General features: G+C 42.4%; 1 protein-coding gene and 1 pseudogene across 2 annotated transcripts in view; one reads left to right on the top strand and one right to left on the bottom strand.

Moving 5' to 3' along the window:
• Window positions 1-19,212, bottom strand: part of FAM169B (family with sequence similarity 169 member B) — a 47,203-nt gene extending 27,991 nt beyond the window's left edge. The window contains exons 1-3 of the mRNA XM_030930923.1: window positions 19,099-19,212; window positions 15,970-16,055; window positions 10,657-10,834 (exon numbers count right to left, since the gene is read on the bottom strand). Of these exons, the coding sequence (XP_030786783.1) occupies window positions 10,657-10,834; window positions 15,970-15,975 (184 nt within the window). The 5' untranslated portion in view covers window positions 15,976-16,055; window positions 19,099-19,212. The remainder of the gene's footprint in view (window positions 1-10,656; window positions 10,835-15,969; window positions 16,056-19,098) is intronic.
• On the top strand, window positions 4,174-5,933 carry LOC115897432 (annotated as a pseudogene). Its single transcript, XR_004057218.1, has 2 exons — window positions 4,174-4,270; window positions 5,189-5,933. The product of XR_004057218.1 is annotated as a mitochondrial import receptor subunit TOM20 homolog pseudogene (transcript).
• Window positions 19,213-21,238: the final 2,026 nt, after the last annotated feature.

The following is a 21,238-nucleotide window of genomic DNA, read 5'->3' as shown; positions in this document are numbered from 1 at the left end:
ATCCTAAAATTTGTATAGAACCACGAAAGACCCAAATACCCAAAGTGATCTTAATTAGAAAGAATAAAGCCACAGGCATCACACTCTGTGATTTTAAAACATATACAAAACTATAGTAATCAAAATAGCATAGAACCGACATAAAAACAGACTGATATAGCAATGGAACAGAATAATGAGCCCAGAAATGAACTCACATATGTACAATCAGTTGATTTTTGACAAAGATGCCAAGAACACACATTGGAAAAAGGACAGTCATTTCACTAAACGGTGTTGGGAAAACAGGATATCCACATGCAAAAGAATGAAATTAGGCTCTTATCTCACATTATATACAAAAACCAACTCAAACTGGATTAAAGATTTAAATGTAAGGCTGAAACCTGTAAAACTACTATAATGTCATGGAAAGCTCCATGACATTGGTCTGGACAATGGTTTTTTTGAATATGATCCTGAAGCATAGGCAACAAAAGCAAAAATACCCAAAGGGGACTACATCAAATTAAAAAGCTTCTGCATAACAAAAGAAACAATCAACAGAATGAAAAGGCAACCTACAGAATGGGAGAATATTTGCAAAGCATACATCAGATGAAGGGTCAATATCTAAAACATATAAGGAACACATACAACCTAATAGCAACAAAACAAATAACCCATTTTAAAAATGGGTGCATGATCTCATTTACATGTAGAATCTAAAAAAGTCCAATTCATAGAAGCAGAGAGTAGGATGGTGGTTACCAAGGGCTAGAGGTGGGGAGAAACTGGGAAGATGTTGGTCAAAAGATACAAAATTTCACATAGACAGGAGAATAACTTAAGAAATCTACTGTACAACATGGTGACTACAGTTAATAACAACATATAGTATACTTGAAAATTGTTATGAGAGTAGATTTTAAGTGTTCTCACTACAAATTACTGATAAATATGTGAGGTAATATGTATATTAATTAGTTTGATTTAGCCATTCCACAATCTAGACATATTTCAAAACATCCTGTTGTACACCAAAAAATATATATATATATATCTGTCAATTTAAAAAACTTTAAATATGAATAATGTTATGTAACCATCATCACCATCCATGTCCAGAACTCTCCATATTATAAATGGAAACTTTGTATCCATTAAACAATAACTCCCTGTTTCCCTCTCCCTCTAGTCCTTGAAACCACCATTTTGCTTTGTATGAATTTGAGATAAATTCACAATTTGAATATGATTATTTTTTAAATTAATATTTTTTAATTGCCAGAAAATATTGTATATATCTTTGGTGTACAACATGATGTCTTGAAATATGCATAGATTATGGCCAGGCGTGGTGGTTCACTCCTGTAATCCCAGCACTTTGGGAGGCCAAAGCGGGTGGATCACAAGGTCAGGAGATCGAGACCAACTTGGCTAACACAGTGAAACCCCATCTCTACTAAAAATACAAAAAATTAGCTGGGCGTGGTGGCGGGCGCCTGTGGTCCCAGCTACTCAGGAGGCTGAGGCAGGAGAATGGCATGAACCTGGGAGGCGGAGCTTGCAGTGAACCGAGATCGTGCCACTGCACTCCAGCCTGGGTGACACAGTGAGACTCTGTCGTAAAAAAGAAATATGTATAGATTATGTAATTTAAAAAAATTTTTTTAATTACGTACACACAACCAATACAAAAAATAGGCAAAGGATTTGAATAAATACTTCTCCTAAGAAGATATACAAATGGCCAATAAGCATGTAAAAACATGCTCAGTAATCTTTAGGGAAATGCAAATCAAAACTACGAGATACCACTTCATATCCATTAGGATGGTTACCACAAAAAAATAAGTGTTAGGAAAAATGGGGAGAAATTACAACGCTTGTGCACTGTTGGTAAGAATGTAAGGTGGTATAGCCACCATGGGAAACAGTGCGGCAGTTCCTCAAAAAATGAAACCTAGAATTGCCACATGATCCAGCAATTCCGGTTTTGAGTATATGCCTAAACCAGAGTCTCAAAGAGATATTTGTATATCTATGTTTACAGCAACATTATTCACAACAGCTACAACATGGATGCAATCCAAGTGTCTACTAACAAATGAATCAATAAGCAATATGTGGCATATACATACAGTGGAATATTATTCAGTTTTAAAAAGGAAGGACATTCTGACACATGCTATAACACAGGTGAAACTGGAGGACATTATGCTAAGTGAAATAAGCCAGTCACAGACGGAAAAACACTGAGTGATTCCACTTATATGAGGCACCTAACATCGTCAGATTCAAGCAAAGTAAAATGGTAGTTTCAAGAACTGGAGAGAGAGTGAAATGGCGAGTTATTGTTTAATGGGTACAGTTTCCATTTTATAATATGGAAAGAGTTCTGGAGATGGATAGTGGTGATGGTTATACAACATCATCAATATATTTAATACCATTGAACCATACACTTAAAAATAAGTAAGATGCATTTTATTTTATGTGTATTTTACTACAATAAAAAAATTAGAAACAAAAAGGAAAGAAACTACCAACAAATTATAGAATTAATAGGAGATTTTAGCAAGGCTGACAAACCCAAAATCAATACTTAAAAATCCATATATTGGCCGAGGCAGGCAGATTGCCTGAGCTCAGGATTTCGAGACCAGCCTGGGCAACATGGTGAAACCCTGTCTCTACTAAAATACAAAAAATTAGCCAGGCATGGTGGCGTGTGCCTGTAGTCCCAGCTACTCAGGAGGCCGAGGCAGGAGAATCACTTGAACCCAGGAGGCGGAGGTTGCAGTGAGCCAAGATCACGCCACTGCACACCTGGGCAACAGACCAAAACTCCATCTCAAAAAAAAAAAAAAAAACTATATATTAGAAACAATTGGAAAAAGGCTTTAAAATAAGATATCATTTCATAGCCTCAGATCAGCAACCACTAAAACGCTGGACAATACCAAGTGTTGGCAAAGATAAGGAGCAACAAAGCCTCCAACCTTCTGCTGGTGAGAATATAAATGGCTACAGTCATTTAGCAAAACAGTTGAGCTTCGTCATTACCTAGGAATGCTGAACTCATGCCTACTCCACAGGTGGAAAGCCCAGTTCGAGTTATACACCCTAGATCAGTGTTTCTTAAACATTTTTCATTATGGCCAATTCAAGTAGCCTTTTAAGACATTTTTAATTAAATACTGATAAAAAATAAGACTTTGTTAAATAATGTTGATCTTTGAAAAGCCACAAACCACTGTAAATATCTAGGATTTTTTTTGCTCCCCAAAAACAAATCACTGTCTCATTGGGGGCAATACCCCCTTGCTGAGAATGTGTGCCTTAGATCAGTGGTTCTCACACTTTAGAGTACATGAGAATCACTTGCAGGGCTTGTTAACACAGACTGCTGGGCCCCGCTGCAGAGTTTCTGATTCAGTAGGTCTGGGGAAGAGCCCGGAATTCCTGTATCCTACACTACATGAGCAGCACAAAGCTGTGTCCTCTTGGGGTGGGGGGGGATCTAAAAATTAGACTTGTCAACAAAGGGCTGCCTGGTGGTCTTGACTAAGAGTATTCCAGTCCAGGTTGACACCAGAATACTTTTAGGCAAGACCACCAGGATTCTTCCATGGATTATTATGGGATATCTGCCAAACCCATAGCTCTTCCTTAAAATTGCCCCACCATAGCCTCAGTTAAAGAGACAGGGCTAGACAGCTGTCTCTGATCCACAGCACCCAGCCCACTTGACCACAGTTGAGCAAAAGGTGGACCCATGATCCATCCATAAGAAACCAATCCACCAGCCAGCTGGTCTAGCACTATAGTAGGTCCCGGTCCTTGAAAGCAGTACAGTTAGAAGCCAGGCTGGCATCACAGCAAACTAAAGTCAACATTCTAAGGGAGCAAGAAACTTCAGTAAGTAAAGGAAGCTGGTCTGCAAAGAGACTAGCAGAGTAGCACCCCACTAGCAGCTGTGGAGTCACCATCCTGGCCTTAGAAGCCAGGCAGCACCCCACGAACTTCCCCTGCCCTCTTCCAGTGCCCTCCCTTCTTGTAATTCCAGGAGTAGACTTCTATTCCTTGCAGTGGCAAGTCCCTTCTCTTTGGGTGGTAGACTTGGTACCTGAAACAACACTGCACTCTTGCCCCTCCATTTTTGGCTATGCTTCTACTAAAGTCCGGAAGATGGCAAGGCGGTCCCTGCTTGATGGGACAACAGTACAGGAGGTCCCTGTGGGCCTGGTGTCTGGGGAAGACACAGAACTGAAGGCCCTGGTGACAGGCAGGGCTGAGGCCGACTCCACAGTGTCACTGTCATCTCACAGGTCCCATGCTTGCCTGGGCTCCAAATCACCTAGTTTAATATTTTAAGTGTTGCCCTTGCATTTGTTCAAGGACTTTCAGGAATCATTTGTGTTGGGCTTTCAGGAATCTGAAATGCAAAGGTGTTCTTTTTAGATTTTTATACAAAACCAAAATACTTACTAGCTCTGCCTTAAATTGACCGACTCTCCACTACCCAGTCCAGTATTTTCTTCCCTTGAATGCTAACAGTTTTGTGGAATGGTGGTTTTAAAGCAAAAGTTAAAGTAAAACCTCACAATTTTGATTACCTAGGGAAAATTTCAACATGAAATAGTGAAATGGCTGAAGTGTCAATATTTTGTCAGAAAGACAATTACAGAACCATCAAACAAAGGGAGAAACTCAAACCACCCTGTTAGCAAAATGTGTCCAAAGAGGGGTCTACCTGAAAATATCTTATTTATTCTATATAAAAGCACTCACTTGTTTGAAAACTGACTGGGCTCTTCAGCAGTAATGGGCCACAAACTACTGATACACACATTATTGTGGATGAATCTCAAAGGCACAATGCTGAGTGAAAGAAGTCAGTCTCCAATGGCTAAACACTGCCTGATTTCACATATAGGATATTCTAAAGGAGACAAAACTGTAGTGATGGAGAACAGACCAGGGGTTGCTGGGGTTATGGGGAGGGGGGATGAAGTGTACAGGGGAGGTAATGAAACTATTGTTTATTTTCATTGTGGTTGTGGTTATTCAAACCTATACATAGGTTAAAATTCACAGAGTTGTAAAGCCCCCCAAAAGTGAATTTTACTCTACAACTTTTAAAAATAAGATTTAGTTCCTGGCCTGTGGGCCGTCGGGTGTGAGCTGCGCCCACCGCTCTGAGGATTCGTGGCCCACCGCTCCTTCGCCGTCCCTGCCGCCACCATCCACGCTCAGCGTCGTAGAGAAGATGGTCGGAACAGCGCCATCGCCGCCGGTGTATGCGGAGCCCTTTTTATTGGGTACTGCATCTACTTCGACCGCAAAAGACGAAGTGAAGAACAGGCTTCGAGAACGAAGAAAGAAACAGAAGCTTGCCAAGGAGAGAGCTGGGCTTTCCAAGTTACCTGACCTTAAAGACGCTGAAGCTGTTCAGAAGTTCTTCCTTGAAGAAATACAGCTTGGTGAAGAGTTACTAGCTCAAGGTGAATATGAGAAGGGCGTAGACCATCTCACAAATGCAATTGCTGTGTGTGGACAGCCACAGCAGTTACTGCAGGTCTTACAGCAAACTCTTCCACCACCAGTGTTCCAGATGCTTCTGACTAAGCTCCCAACAATTAGTCAGAGAATTGTAAGTGCTCAGAGCTTGGCTGAAGATGATGTGGAATGAGAAACAAATGTCAACATAATAAAATCTCAGTTAAAAATATTTTTAAAATTTTTGGTAGTTGAGCAGCTCTGGGGGAATAAGGGCAAATATGCTTGTTATGAACTACACTGAAATCTACCAAAGTTAATGTTTACTTTGTGTAGATCCATTTGTCTATTTTATTTATTTTTCCCAGTGAAAAGTGTATTTTGGTAGATACACGTTTTATTCATTTTATACACTTTTTATTCATTTTATAAATACACTATGAGTTACTAAAAAAATAAAAAATAAGATTTAAAGTTACAAGCAGACAGAAAAGGCATAGCTAAAATGCTTAGAAACAATGTATACTCTGCCGGGCGCGGTGGCTCATGCCTGTAATCCCAGTACTTTGGGAGGCTGAGGAGGGCAGCTCACAAGGTCAAGAGTTCGAGACCAACCTGGCCAACATGGTGAACCCCCATCTCTATTAAAAATACAAAAATTAGCTTGGTGTGGTGGCACGTGTCTGTAATCCCAGCTACTCAGGAGGCTGAGGCAGGAGAATCGCTTGAACCTGGGAGGCAGAGGTTGCAGTGAGCAGAGATTGTGCCAATGCACTCCATCCTGGGTGACAAAGCAAGACTCCATCTCAAAAAAAAAAAAAAAAAAGGAAGAAAGAAAGAAAGAAAAGAAACAACGTATACCCTTCAGTAGGCGTATTAGTCTGTTCCCACATTGCTATAAAAAAATACCTGAGCGGCCGGGCGCGGTGGCTCAAGCCTGTAATCCCAGCACTTTGGGAGGCCGAGACAGGCGGATCACGAGGTCAGGAGTTTGAGACTATCCTGGCTAACACGGTGAAACCCCGTCTCTACTAAAAAATACAAAAAGCTAGCCGGGCGAGGTGGCTGGCGCCTGTAGTCCCAGCTACTCGGGAGGCTGAGGCAGGAGAATGGCGTAAACCCGGGAGGCGGAGCTTGCAGTGAGCTGAGATCCGGCCACTGCAGTCCAGCCGGGTGACAGAGCGAGACTCCGTCTCAAAAAAAAAAAAAAAAAAAAAAAGAAATACCTGAAACTGGGTAATTTATAAGAAAAAAGGTTTAAGTAGCTCAGGGTCCTACAGGCTGTACAGGAAGCATGGCTGGGGAGACCTCAAGAAACTTTCAATCATGGCAGAAGGCAAAGAGGAAGCAGGCACATCTTACATGGCCAGAGCAGGAGGAAGAGAGACTGAAGGGGGAGGTACTACACACTTTTAAACAGCTGGAACTTTTGAGAATTCATTCACATCATGAGAACAGCAAAGGGGAAGTCCACCCCATGACCCAATTACTTCTCACTGGGCCCCCACTCCACCACTGGGGGTTACAATTGGACATGAAATTTGGGCGGGGCCACAAATCCAAACCATATCAGTAGGTAAAACCTGGCCCCTGTGATCCTACTTATGCAATGAATTTGTACATTTTGTTTTCCTCACAGAATGAAATTATAAACTTCAGCCAAGTCCAGGCTAAATTAACAGACATCCTGAATCATATGGATCTAAGCTTATGAAGAGAAACTGTTGTACTGAAAAGTGAGGAAGCATGCCATTTGCTGTGCCTATCTCTCAAACACCAATACAGCACCACCACATAACACTGTGGCAGGCACCAAGACAGAGCCAAGGCTGAAGAAACATCAGTAACTGTTCTGAACTTTTGAACTACAAACCCTTCCTATAGTCAATTAAACCACATGTACTCACTGGCAAATTTTCTTAACTTACATATGTAAAATAACAAAATATCATAAAATATACCTAATCACCATCAAAATTACTTTTTGTTTAATTTACCTGCATGCATAGCAACCGTTTTTTAATTCATCTAAATAGATCCCTCTCTCAATTTACAGGAAGACATGGGAAGGCAAGGAACAAAATTCTATGATCTATGCATAAACAGAATATTAGATAATGCTGGTGAGATGAAGTGGTCATGCAAATCCCTACATATAATGACTATTAAAAAATAAATTTAATAAAATATTTAAAGAAACCGCAAGGCATCCAAAAGCAGAGAGAAGCCAGAGGAAAACTGGCTGGGCGCAGTGGCTCACGCCTTTAATCCCAGCACTTTGGGAGACCGAGGTGGGTGGATCACGAGGTCAGGAGATCGAGACCATCCTGGTTAACACAGTGAAACCCTGTCTCTACTAAAAAAAATACAAAAAATTAGCCAGGCATGGTGGTGGTCGCCTGTAGTCCCAGCTACTCAGGAGGCTAAGGCAGGAGAATGGCGTGAGCCCGGGAGGCAGAGCTTGCAGTGAGCCAGGATTGTGCCACTGCACTCCAGCCTGTGCAACAGAGTGAGATTCCATCTCAGAAAAAAAACAAAAAAGAAGCCAGAGGAAAATTTACTTTCAGAAAACTGCAACCGAAATTGGCAGAACCTGTGAGTTTACAGCTTACCAGCCACAGGATTAATTCCACCTGCAAGGCTACAAAAAAAAAAAAAACATTGGTGGGAAAAACTGCAGCCTTACCAGCTAAATGTGTCAAATATCAGAAGTCAGGATGGGAAAAGAAGCAGAAAATTAATGAGGAAGCCCTAGCAGCATGAGGACCACAGAATTAGTGAGACCCAAATTCAGAGCATAAACTTCCCAAATCTGGCTTATAGCTAGTCTACATATGAGTGCAGCAGACCCCAAGGGATCCGGCACAAAAGAAGTCAGAGCCCAGAGAGATACCCACTCTTGAAAGATGGAACTACACAGGATTAGACCTCTGTGTCCTCACCCAAATCTCATCTCGAATTGTGGTCCCCACATGTTAAGGGAGAGACCTGTAATACCCACATGTCAAAGGAAGGAGGTGATTGCAGTTTAAATCCAGGCAAGTTCAATGCCTGCTGAAACAAAAATCTCAAAATCCTCAGGAAAAAAAAAATTAGTTGCTGCAATGACTAGTTATCAACCAAAAATTACTAAATATGCAAAGAAACAGGAAAGTGTGACCCTTACTCAGGAAAAAAATAAATTGCCGAGTAACTAACAGTTCATTGCCACTTCAAAAACCAGTTCATTGATGAAAATAATGTGACCTCACAAGCAGCTTCAGGGAACTTTTCACTGAATTTGTGGGATCCATCAGAAATGAAAAGGCAGAATTCAAGCACCCAGTCTGACCTGCCTCAGCTCAGCATCCTTAGGTCCTCCCTCTCCTCCAAGGCTCTGAATCTGCCTGGGGAAGAGCATGGCAGTTGCAGACAACCCCTGCGTCCCTCCCTAGAATCAGGACCCTTGGTATCACTGCCTCCAGGAATAGCAGCAGGACCAGGCAAGACCAAGGTCAAGCTCTTTCTGCCACCTACCTGTGGTTTCACACATCAAGCTGGAATCTGTTAACAGTTTTTGTTATTATTAGTAGGATGTCTACACCACAAATGATTTGGTTACAGAGTCAAAAACAGCCATTTGGTAGAAAATGACCACTGATGAGTCTCCCAGGAAACAGGAGTTACAAAAAGCTTCCTTTTCATTTTAATTTTTCTCTAGATCCCTTGGTCTATCTTAAATGGCGAAAGAACATGATCATTCAAAAAAGTGAAAGGGCATCAAAATCTGAGGGCAAAGGCTGTCGTGAGGAAAGGAGATGAAAGCCACAGGGGCTAAAGCTACGACTGACTTTGCAAATAATTAACCAAGAAATGAAGAAGTGGTCTGGCTGAGAAACTGCTGTATCTCACTGAGGAAAAAACAAAAAAGTGAGAAACACAAATTTATCGCATCCTGGACAGGTCAAACACACACACAATGTGAACATGGCTCAGAACCAAACTCAGCATCTTTAGTGCCGGAGAAAAACATCTAACTCATAGTACATCCATGGCAGTTTACTGAGTAGATCGATTTTTGTTAAAATTGAGAACTTTTTGACAACCAAATGATGGAGCTGGAATTAGTTAGGTGAGAGATGTTGACAGCCTTTAAAAATTAAATAAAGAGGCGAGGCATGGTGGTTCATGCCTGTAATCCCAGCACTTTGGGAGGCTGAGGCAGGAAGATCACTTGAGCCCAAGAATTTGAGGCAGCAGTGAGTTATGATCACGACACTGCACTCCATCCTGGATGACAAAGAGATCCCATCTCAAAAAAAAAAGAGAGAGAGAGAAGAAAAGAAAGAATGAAAAAAAGAAAGCAACTTTAAAGAAGAAAACCGGTGGCCAGGCGCAGTGGCACACACCTGCAATCCCAGCACTTTGGGAGGTTGCAGCGGGCAGATGGCTTAAACTCAGGAGCTCGAGACCAGCCTGGGCAACATGGCAAAACCCCATCTCTACAAAAAATACAAAAATTAGCCAGATGTGGCTGGAGTCCCAGCTACCCAGGAGGCTGAGGCGGCAGGATCACCTGAGCCCAGGGAAGTTGAGGCTGCAGTGAGCCGTGATCGTGCCACTGTACTCCAGCCTGAGCGACATCAAGCAAGACCCTGCCTCAAAAAATTAAAAAAAAAAAAAAAAAAAAAAAAAGACGAGACAAATCCGTTCAGCAAAATGGTACTAGTCCCACACTTATCACTGGCGACTGCCCTTCGAGTCAGAGATTTTCACCCTAACCTTGTTATCATGGCCGGACTCCCTCTCTTCTGAGGTAAAGTCTATAAATCTTGGCATCCAAGGTGCTTTTGCTCCACATGTCAGCTATTAGCACTGGTATTTTTCCTGACAACTAACTAGTAACACTGAAGGAAAGAAATGAATTTTATACCATTAACTACAATTAGGTGTTTTTTAGAGGGGACATGGCACTGCCTGGAAATCAAAGGGACATGCTTTTGACCATGTTTACCACTGAAATGAGAAATGTGGTGGAAATGGAATCCATACATGGGGTTCATTTACACCCAACTTAATCCACGAGAGAAGATTCTCTCCACACAGCTGGTGCTGAGGGAACCCTCCAGGCCAGGCAGAGCCCTAGAGAGCCCCGCTCAGTCCAGCCTGAAGTAGTGGCCGTGCATCCCTCACCTTTCATCTTGGTTGTGTAAAACCCAACAGCCGCTCCACATCTCCACAGGATTTTAGCTTGTTCCTTCACAGAGTGAGGTAGAAAAAACATGTCATCATCATCCAAATTTCTCTCCAGTCTTCCAAAAATAATGACGTTTAGAATGAAAAGCACAATCCTTTCCCCAAACGACTGAACCTTTGAAAAAAAAAGAAAGAAAGAAAAGAGCAACAATAATCACGTGAGACAAGAGAGGAAAATCATATGCAATAAATTCTGGGCTTGGACGTGACCCACACGTTGGGGCCAGGTGTGAGCTCCTCCATCGAAGATTCATTTTGTGCTCAAAGATCCAAAACGTGAATCATGGCATCTCACAGAGGCTTCCACACCACTGACCTTTCGCACCATGCAGCCTCCAGGAGCAGAGAACGATGCCAGGGGCGGACCCTGGGTCCTCAAGACCGCAGACCAGGAATGTGAGACGACAAAGCACAATCCATCACATGGTAACAAAACAGGAATTTAACACTGGGGGACTGGGCAACCCATTTCAACTGACTCGCTGGATGTGTCCTGAAATAAACCCAATCTGCCATTTTCTTGACAGCAGGCCCCGGAATTCTGGCCATCAGAAGGAGGGTAAATAATGTGGGAGATCAATTGCTACACCAAAAGCAAGTGAGTTTCAATGGCTTGTGACAGATTTGGAGCACACACTGGTGTCCTAATCCCCGAGAATTACAGGGACTCGGGGCACACCCCTTCTAAGGCTGTAAAATTGAACCATCTCTTGCCTGTAGCAAAGTTATCACAAGTGAGGAAATTGTATTGTGGTCAAAGTCAGGCCCACACAGTTAGAAGCTTTCCCCTTCGCAAGTCAAAATGGCTTCACACTCCTGCCTATTAAAATGCTGTGCATTTGTGTAGCCCACGGATGGCAAATAGGTGGTAGAAACCAAGATCTCCCACCCCTGGATTCAGAGCAGACCTATCTGTCCAGCTAAGCGTGGACACAGTCTCAGAAGCCTCCTTAACGCAGCCCTTCAGACAGTCACGAGCAACTGCTAAAATGTGGCACGAGGTGAAACCAATCAGCTATTTATGAAGTGACAATGCTGTTGTATTGGAATTTACTCTGCAACACCGCTAGGTGACAGCCTCTGCATGTGTGTATTTGTCACCTCATCGTATGCATTACCTCCAGATCAACAAGGCCACTAACTGGTCCATGACATCCACTCACATGCTCCCATTTGATTCTCACCACCTGGCTGGGGAGGTCCTGGTTCATAGGTGGGGAAATTGAAGCTCAAAGAGGGTGATTACATTTATTGATTTCCCTGCCTCATTTCAAAGAGGACTTGAGACAGCTGGACAAGAGTTCTGTCAGAGGCAGGCACAAAACAACAGACTGGGGCTTTCCAGTCCAGCCAGCGGTTTCCTTCTTCATCTTCATCCATTAGAAATGAGATTTGGGGAAAGGGGATAATACAAATGTTAATACTTCATTTTATATTTAATACTTGACCCTTGGATTATCATCCTTATCGTTTGTGGTTTGTGGGTTGTTACCCTGGATTTGCTGGGAGATCTTCAGCAATTCACAACCTCTTTGAGTCTTGGTTTCCCCCTCCAGTCAAGGGAGAAGATCCTTCATGTGGTCTCTAAAATACGTGCATGTTTTTCAAATGCTCTGGTAATAAAAATAAGGCAGCTTGTAGCAAATGGCACGAAGTGTTCAGTGCCAGTAAACTTACGAATTGGCCAGAATGTAAAATATTTCACCTTCATCTGGAGTTAAATCTTAAATGAGAAAAAGATTAGTGAAAACCACACTAGCTTGGCTCTGAGAAGCCATCACATTTTGTATCTCAGACAGCGGCAGCCAAATCAAGTTCAGACATTAAAAATAACTAGCTAGTCACAAAACCAGATCAGTGTCGTGGGGGAGGTTATATTTTTCAACTTATAAAACCAAAAAGTTCAGAAGAAAGCCAGAAGACAAAAGCAGATTGCATCTGGCAGAAGGGAAATATCCAATCAAAAACTGGCAGGAGAAAAAGGAGGAGAAAGAAAATGTACTTAATTTGTCCAATTTCATTACAGGGGAGGAAAACGTGTGACATGTGATTTTGACTCAGAAATGTTTCTGAAAACACAAAACTAGGTTCCAGTTCACATCCCTCATTAGGACCACTAATTAAGTTAACAGGAAAAACATTAAGAAATCTTGTGGGTTTTTTTTGGTAATTTGTGAAGAAGAGCTGGCTAGGAAACAAAATGTAATTAAAAGAAAAAGAAAAAAAGTCAAGACCTAAAGTTCTACAGAGAGGGGAAATATTCCTTTGTACAGCTGGGGTAGGATAGATCTTTACAACATGGTTCATTAAGTGGAAAGAACACCCAAGTTTCTTTCTGTTCATAATATAGGCCACATTTTCAGAAAATGTGGGGGGTTTCTCATTTCAACTTAGAAGAGATGACAAATGAAGGAAGTAACAACTCTTGTTCTGAAAAAATTATTTAAGGAGCCATTCACATTCTTCATAGCATTCAGAACAGTCAATCATTAAGTGGCACCTGGCCCACCTGCGGCACCAGAGCTGGGACAGCAACGCATACCAAGATGCCAAGCACCACACTGGGTACATCACACTTACTTGCTGAATCTCAGGCCACCTCTAATGTGCTGGAAGAAAAACCTTTTCAAAATAATATCTACCAAGTCAATTAAAATGAGACCTAAAAAAGACAACTCATAGAATGGGAAAAAAATAATTGCAAATCATATATGTGATAAGGATTATGCATATGAAAAACCCTGCATATGAAACTCTGCATATGAAAAACTCTCACAACCCAATAGCAAAAAGTCAAATAGCCCAATTAAAAAGTGGGCCAAGGATCTTCATAAACATTTTCCCAAAGAGGATCTATAGGTGGCCAATAAGCACATGAAAAGATGCTCACCATCCTTAGTCATCATGGAAATGCAAATTAAAACCACAGTGAGATTCTACTTCACACCTACTAGGATGGAGAACATTAAAAAGACAATAACAAGTGCTGGTGAGGATATGGAGTGACTGAAACCCTCAGACACTGCTGTTGAGAATACAGAACGGTGTGGCTGCTGGGGAAGGTAGTTGGACAATTCCTCAATATATGAAACATAGAGTTACCACATGACCAGCAATTCCACTCCTAGATACATACTCAAGAGAACTGAAAATATGTTTCCTCACAAAAACTTACATACAAATGCTTGTAGAAGTATTATTAATCATAGTCAAAAAGTGGATACGATTCAAATGTCCATCAACTGAAAAATGGACAAATGAAATGTGGTATATCCATACAATGGACTATTATTCACCCCAAAAAAAGAATGAAGTACTGACGCATGCTACAGCAGATGAACTCTGAAAAGATTTTGTCAAGTTAAAGAGGCTGTTTACACAAGACCACCTGTCATATGATTCCATTTATAGGAAATATCTAGAATAGGCAAATCCATAAAGACAGAAAGCAGATTAGTGGTTTGCAGGGACTGGGGAAAGACAGGAATGAGGAGTGATGCTAATGGGTAGAAAGCTTCTTTTTAAAATGATAAAAATGTTCTGGAATTAGTGGTGATTGATATACAATGTTGTGAATGTATTAAAACTCCCTGCATTGTGCACTTTAAAAGAATGAAGCTTATGATGTGTGAATTTATCTTAATGAAGCTCTTGTTTAGAAAAAAATCAAAAACTAATTTTTTTAATTGCTCAGCAGAAAATAAATAAATAAATAAAATAAAACCTGGATTAACAACTTGGGAACATTACCTGAGACCTCTTATAGGGATTATCTAATTTCAGAACCTTTGAGGTATTTGTTGTGTAGATGAAGACATGGAGGCTGAGTCACACTGCCAGTAAGTGAGGTAGCTGGGTACAAACTTCCATCTCCTTGACATCAGGCTGGAGATCTTTGACGTGTTGTGCCTGAGACTATTTCCCCTCTCTGTCTGTAGAACTTTAGGTCTTGACTTTTTTTCTTTATCTTTTAATTGTATTTTGTTTCTTAACATTCTCCATACTGAACCTGAAAGAAAACTGATATTTCATTCCTTATTTACAGGGCTCTATGAAGGGAACTGAATGGCATGCCAGACAACTGTAAACAAGATCACACATTTCAAGACTACAGGGAAGCATCATCCTTCTTCCCACCTATGGAATTAAGATAAATATACCAATCAAATGAAAATGGGTGAATGTGAGGCACACAGTCCAAACTCTCAGCTGAGTACTGGCTTCCTCCTTAGCCTCGGCCCCAGCCAAAGTTCAGCCAAGAGGACACAACCTGGACCTCTGAGAAGCTCCTCTGCCTCTGAGCAGCTCCTCTGCCTCCTGCCTTCACACCTGCCATTGCAGGTCTCTGCTTTACAACTGCTCAACAGAGGCACAGCTCTTCAAAGATCACCAGGTCTGATGTCAAGGAGACAGATGTTTGTACCCAGCTAAATCACTTACTGGCTGTGTGACTCAGTTTCAATGTGTTCATCTGCAAAACAAATACCTTGAAGGTTCTGACATTAGATAAGCTCTATAGAGTCTCAGGTAACATACAGGATAATATCTGCTATAATTCTAACTTATGCTAAGTGCCAATAAACGTTACCTGAATGTACTAAGCAGAAGTTTCCCATACAACAGAGAGATGGTGTATATTAAAGTTTTAAAACTTAGACATGAGGGGCCACTCAGGAAAGTAAAATAGACTTATCGGTAGCCAGATATCTGTTATACATAGCACTGAGTGCTGTTTTCCTTGCTAGCAGGATGTTATGGCTTGAATTATCACCCCCAAAAAGCTGTTGACGTCCTAACTCCCAGTTGTGTGAATGTGACCTTATTTGGAAATAGAGTCTGCTGATCAATCATCATGAGGGGATTCAGTTGGTCTCTAATCCAACATGACTTGTGTCCTTATAAAAAAGCAGGATTTTGACAGAGACAGACACACATATAGAGAACAATGTGGAAATACAAAGAGAAGGTCATCTATAAGCCAAGAAACCCCTGAGGTTACTAGAAGCTAGGAGGGAAGCCAGGAACAGATTCTCATTTACAGACCTCAAAAGAAAACAACCCTGTCGATTGCTTGATTTCAGACTTTCCAGCCTCCAGAACTGTGAGACAATACATTTCTGTTTTGTGATACTCTGTGGTACTAGGAAATGAAGACATGGCTAGACTGCTTTAAATTATCAAATTATCAAGTAAGCACTGTGACTTTTAAAACTTCTTTTACAATGTTCATTTAAAATTGCATCAACTCACCTTCATCAACCCCTCTCTTGCGGGATCAGAGGTTCTTAGTGCATCTTCCGTGGATCACAAGGATTCCTTTATGTAAACAGCCACAACTGGAGAGAAAGCCAAGAGAGGACGATGTGCACACAGGAAACTGGCCAACAGAGGGGCAGCTTCGCAGCACAGAGCCACTGACAAGGTGCAAAGGGAAGATGATTTGTAGGGAAAGCAGGTGATATTTTTAGAGCTGAATTTACTGAACAGGAAAGATTGACCACTCTCACATGAAGGGGGCTTCACAGATGTTTCAGAGGTGGCCTATTATTGACGCAAAACAGGATATATCCCAATGTTTGGGGACACAGCAGGATACACACCAATACTGACAAATCCAAAGAGTAATAATTACCTTTTTTTGAGTCAGAGTCTTGCTCTGTCACCCAGGCTAAAGTGCAATGGCACAATCTTGGCTCACTGTGAGCTCCACCTCCCAGGTTCAAGCGATTCTCCTGCCTCAGCCTCCCAAGTAGCTGGGACTACAGGTGTGAGCCACCATGCCCTGCTAATCATTGTATTTTTTGTAGAAACAGGGTTTCGCCATGTTGGCCAGGCTGGTCTCAAACTCCTGACCTCAAGTAATCTGCCTGCCTCAGCCTCCCAAAGTGCTGGGATTACAGGCATGAGCCACCGTGCCCAGCCAACTCTTTTCATGTCAAAAACATGTGCCACAGCCCAGAATGTCCCCAATTTAGTACAATTCAACATGGGCTAAGCACGTTAAACTGACTTAATACCTGTGTATTGAGCATCACCTTAGCCTTGGGCTTGGTGCTGCCTTCTTTTACTTGAGTTTCTTTCATCCTCACCATGAAACTGTTACCAGCATCTTTCTGAGGAGGATGCTGAAGCTCTGAGAGGTGAAGTGACTTGCAGGCAATCAACTAGAAGGGGCTGAGGTGGGGTTCAGCCCTGGGTCACTAGACTCCTAAGTCAGTGCTCCTTCTAAGAGGCTGGAGATGGGTCTGGTGTTAAGAATGGGTGAATCACATGGGGTGGAGGGAGTGTGTTTGGATGAGAAGGTCCTGGGGCTAAGATTTACAAGAGAAGGGTAGGGAAATCCCCCCTCCTCTCCCCACTCCTACCCCAGGCATCCCCAAGGCCTGCTGACTCTGCCTCAGAAGCATCTCCGGAACCATTCCAAGGGTAGACATAGGTCCCGCTACTCAGCAGGGGAGAACTGGACATGACTTCAACTTCACTAAGCCCCATATTCCTCATCGGAGTTGCCCAAACCGATCACCCCAGGTGGCTGGGAAGTTCCCATGAGGAACTGAAATGCCCAGCATAGCACCTGGCACACAGGAAGTGCTCAGTGTCTACTAATCATTGAGTTGATTTCTCCTCTTCCTCTCATGCTGGCATCACCATGTCCCATCAGTTCCTCCTGCTGCTTCATAACAAAATCTGTCCTCTTGGTTCCAGCCCCAGATCCCAGCTGGATGAGGCCACCACGATCTCCACTGATGGCTGAGACAGCCCATCGCCTGGTCCCCACCTCGGTCTCCGCTGCCAATCCATCCCTACTGAGTGGTCGCCCTAAATCCCATCATGGTCTCTGCCCCTTGTCTCAACTCAGCAATTTTCTTTTCCTTGCTTAAAAATTAAATTATTTTCTTTTTAACTTTTTTTCCTTTTTAATTTTTTTTCCATTTTTAATTTTTGTGGGTACATAGTAAATGTATATATGTATAGGATATCTGAGATGTTTTGATACAGGCATGCAATGCATATTAATGGAGTATCCAGCAGAGCACTTACATCTGTAATCCCACACTCTGGAAGGCAGAGGTGGGCGGATCGCTTGAACCCAGGAGTTCAAGACCAGCCTGGGCAACATGGCGAAACCCCATCTCTGTGAAAAATACAAAATAATTAGCTGGGTGTGGTGGCACACGCCTGTCATCCCAAATACTTGAGAGGCTGAGGCTGGAAGATCACTTGAGTCCTAGAGGTCAAGGCTGCAGTGAGTGCACTACTGCACTCCAGCTTGGACAACAGAGTGAGACTCTGTCTTAAAAAAAAAAAAAAGGGAAAGACAAAAAATGATGTATATGTCCCCTCAAGCATTACATCCTTTGTGTCACAAACAATCTGATTCTACTCTTTTAGTTATTTTAAAATGTACAAGAATTACATTTTAAGCATCAAAGTTACTTTGGTTGTTTTCTAGTGTCTTTTTTATACCCCTTTGATCATCATTTTTATATCTGCCTCTCAAGGCCAGTATTTGAGCCTGAGGGTTCCAGAATCCACAGAATTATAAAAGAGGCCTCTTCCCAGTCAAACCTTTTTAGATGGAGATTTGGAGGAAAATGTGAACACGGAGTAGAAAACAAAAGCAATTGAACATTTCACATAAGCCTCAAGATTTTAAAACGAATGTTGTGGGCCACTCGGGGTCAGCTGCCACAGCCTTTCTCCCTGTTCCTCTCTGCTACTGAGGAACTTTAGTAGAAAACTCTGTGAAGACCAAGCTACAGTGGTGTGATGGTTAATAATGAGTGTCAACTTGATTGGATTGAGGGATACAGAGTATTAATCCCAGGTGTGTCTATGTGGGTGTTGCCAGAAGAGTTTAACATTTGAGTCAGCGGGCTGGGGAAGGCAGATCCACCCTTAATCTGGTGGGCACAATCTAATCAGCTTCCAGCAAATATAAAGCAGGCAGAAAAACATGAAAGGGAGAGATGGGCTTAGCCTCCCTGCCTACATCTTTCTCCCGTGCTGGATGCTTCCTGCCCTCGAACACTGGACTCCAAGTTCTTCAGCTTTGGGACTCAGACTGCTTCTCCTTGCTCCTCAGCTTGCAGACAGCCTATTGTGGGACCTTGTGACTATGTAAGTTAATACTTAATAAACTCCTCTTTATACATATATATAAAATACTTAATAAATTCCCCTTCACGTACATATATAAAATACTTAATAAACTTATATATATACACACACACACACACATATATCTCCTATATGTATCCTGTTAATTCTGTCCCTCTAAGAGAACCCTGACTAATACAAGTGGCATTAGCCAGGTATTAAGCATTAACTCTGCATAGCCAGCCCCTCCTCCCTAGAGACCAACAGCATCGAACTCACCTTGTCAGTTTCATATGGATGAATTATATCATCTCTGACAATGGTTCCAAAATTGACAGAGTCAGCTGGGAGCAAAGAGCCAATTAAATGCTTAACATCTGCCTTCATTTATTCGACTCAATTCACTTCCAAAATGGCACCTCCTAGAACTTTCAGGAGCTTTATAAGCTACAAGGATTATTTTCCTGCTTAACAAGGTGAATCAATAAAAGCTGTTGAAGTTACTAATATGCTGTATTGCTGTAATACAGATGTTCAATTTGCTAATACAATTTCAAACAAGAAATGTGTTATGATTCAGTGTTTATGTGGTGCCTTGCAAGTTTCACGGTGCACTGCAGACCATTAATTAGTCACACAAGTTGTCACAAATAAGACTGAACTGTTGTTGTTTTTTTTCAAAACTCATCTTAAACTGCTAAGTATACATAACAATGAAACTGAAGTCCAATCACATGTAACGGTTAAAAACAAACTGCCCTCAAAACCAACTCTTGAAAAATAGAATCAGCCTTCTGAAGAGCAGGAGCTTTTGATCAATGAAGTATAATACCTTGTCCAGAGAACACAGGAGGGAGACATGGTGGCACAGCCCTTGGAGACAGGCAGTCCCCAGCTCAGCAAGGACAAATGACAGCTTCTGGGGGGCTGACAGGTGCCACAGAGCCAGCCTCAGGGCATCACTGCTGAGACCCTGGAGCCAGCAACCTCCAAGGGTTAGAAAATGGAAGTCACAATATCCTTGTTTTTAAAAAGGAAAAGTATGGTCCTGATCAATCATTTCCACCACCTAAGGACTGAGAAGAGCCTGGACACCTGCAGAGAGATGCACCATGCCGAGAGCCATCCGGAGGGCATTATGAAGAACCAGCCTCACCAAGCCAATTCAATTTCCCTGTCTCCGAGTGGCAGGTGACACGGACCACAAGGAAGATGTCAGTAATGGATTTTATTCTATGACACTCCAAGGTCTCCCAAAGAAGTTAAGACAGTGAGGTCCCTAAGGCTAATTCCTAGAGGCCTGGATTCACCTGAGGCTAAGTATGATTCACTGAATTCAACTCTCCATGGCTGAGTTCCCCACTGTGTGACTGATGCTGTCCTGGGACCTGGGAGCTGATGATTAAGCTTCCATCCTTACCTCTTGGAGTTGAGAGCCCACTGAGAACGAGAGAGCTAAATAAGCTACTCCCGTACAGGGCAGGGAATCATCGGTGCTGGAATCAAGTTTCACGAGGACCCAGAGAAGGAGGTCGACTCTGCAGAGGGAAATTGGGAAAGCATCACCAGAAACTCCACCAGCTCCGCATCACTGGGTGAGGTTTCAACAGACAGAGACGGTGGGGAAGGCTGATGCAGGCAACCCGGGAGCAGAGACACAGAGTCCTGTAAGTTCCGGGCTGTGTTCAGGGCATCCCAACCGGCAGGGGTAGCTGGGCAAGGTCTAAATATGGAAGAGACTGGGCTGCAAACACCATCTCAGCAAAACACTGGCTTCGTTCACTCGGAAGTCACTAGCCGATATCAGCACCTAGTGCTGTAAGATGACTAGGGAGTAAGCGCCTAGGGAGTAAGATGACTCAAGGCATTTTAGAAACGGCTCTACATACTGTCCATGGTAAAGGAAAAGGAAAAGGAATTGGAACCTCAGAGCCAGACAGAGCCCAAATTCTGGCGTCTCCAGTTACTAGTTGCATGACCTAAGCCCATCCCCTCCCCAGCTTTGATTCACCCAGTCAAATGGAGATCACATCCTCTTCTATTGTTATAAAGCAACGTAGGTGAGAGAGTTCACCTCACCAAACTGCTTTTCCTTAGGTGTTTGAAGCATTCCAGTAATTTCTAGAAAGTTCCTCCACCTACTTCAAACATTGCTCTGGGATTACAATGAAGTATGAAAAGGCTGTGTAATATTTTCATTGTCAACAAGACAATGGAAAGTGTTCTGTAATACTCCATTTCTCCCTGGGAGATCCCCATCCAACCCATCTTTCTGCTCCGGTTTACACAGAAATGTCTGTCTTTCACAGCTTGAGATCTGCCCATCCAGTGAGTATTTACTTTTCACATCACATTTCCTCATGACCATCCCCTTTTCTATCAGGAGTTAAGCTGACCACAGCATTCCTCACTCTGCCCT

This window comes from Rhinopithecus roxellana, chromosome 5 (genome assembly GCF_007565055.1).
Source record: "Rhinopithecus roxellana isolate Shanxi Qingling chromosome 5, ASM756505v1, whole genome shotgun sequence".
Taxonomy (NCBI): Eukaryota; Metazoa; Chordata; class Mammalia; order Primates; family Cercopithecidae; genus Rhinopithecus; species Rhinopithecus roxellana.
The sequence above is the reverse complement of the archived record's forward strand: the minus strand, read 5'-3'. Positions and strand labels throughout refer to the sequence as shown.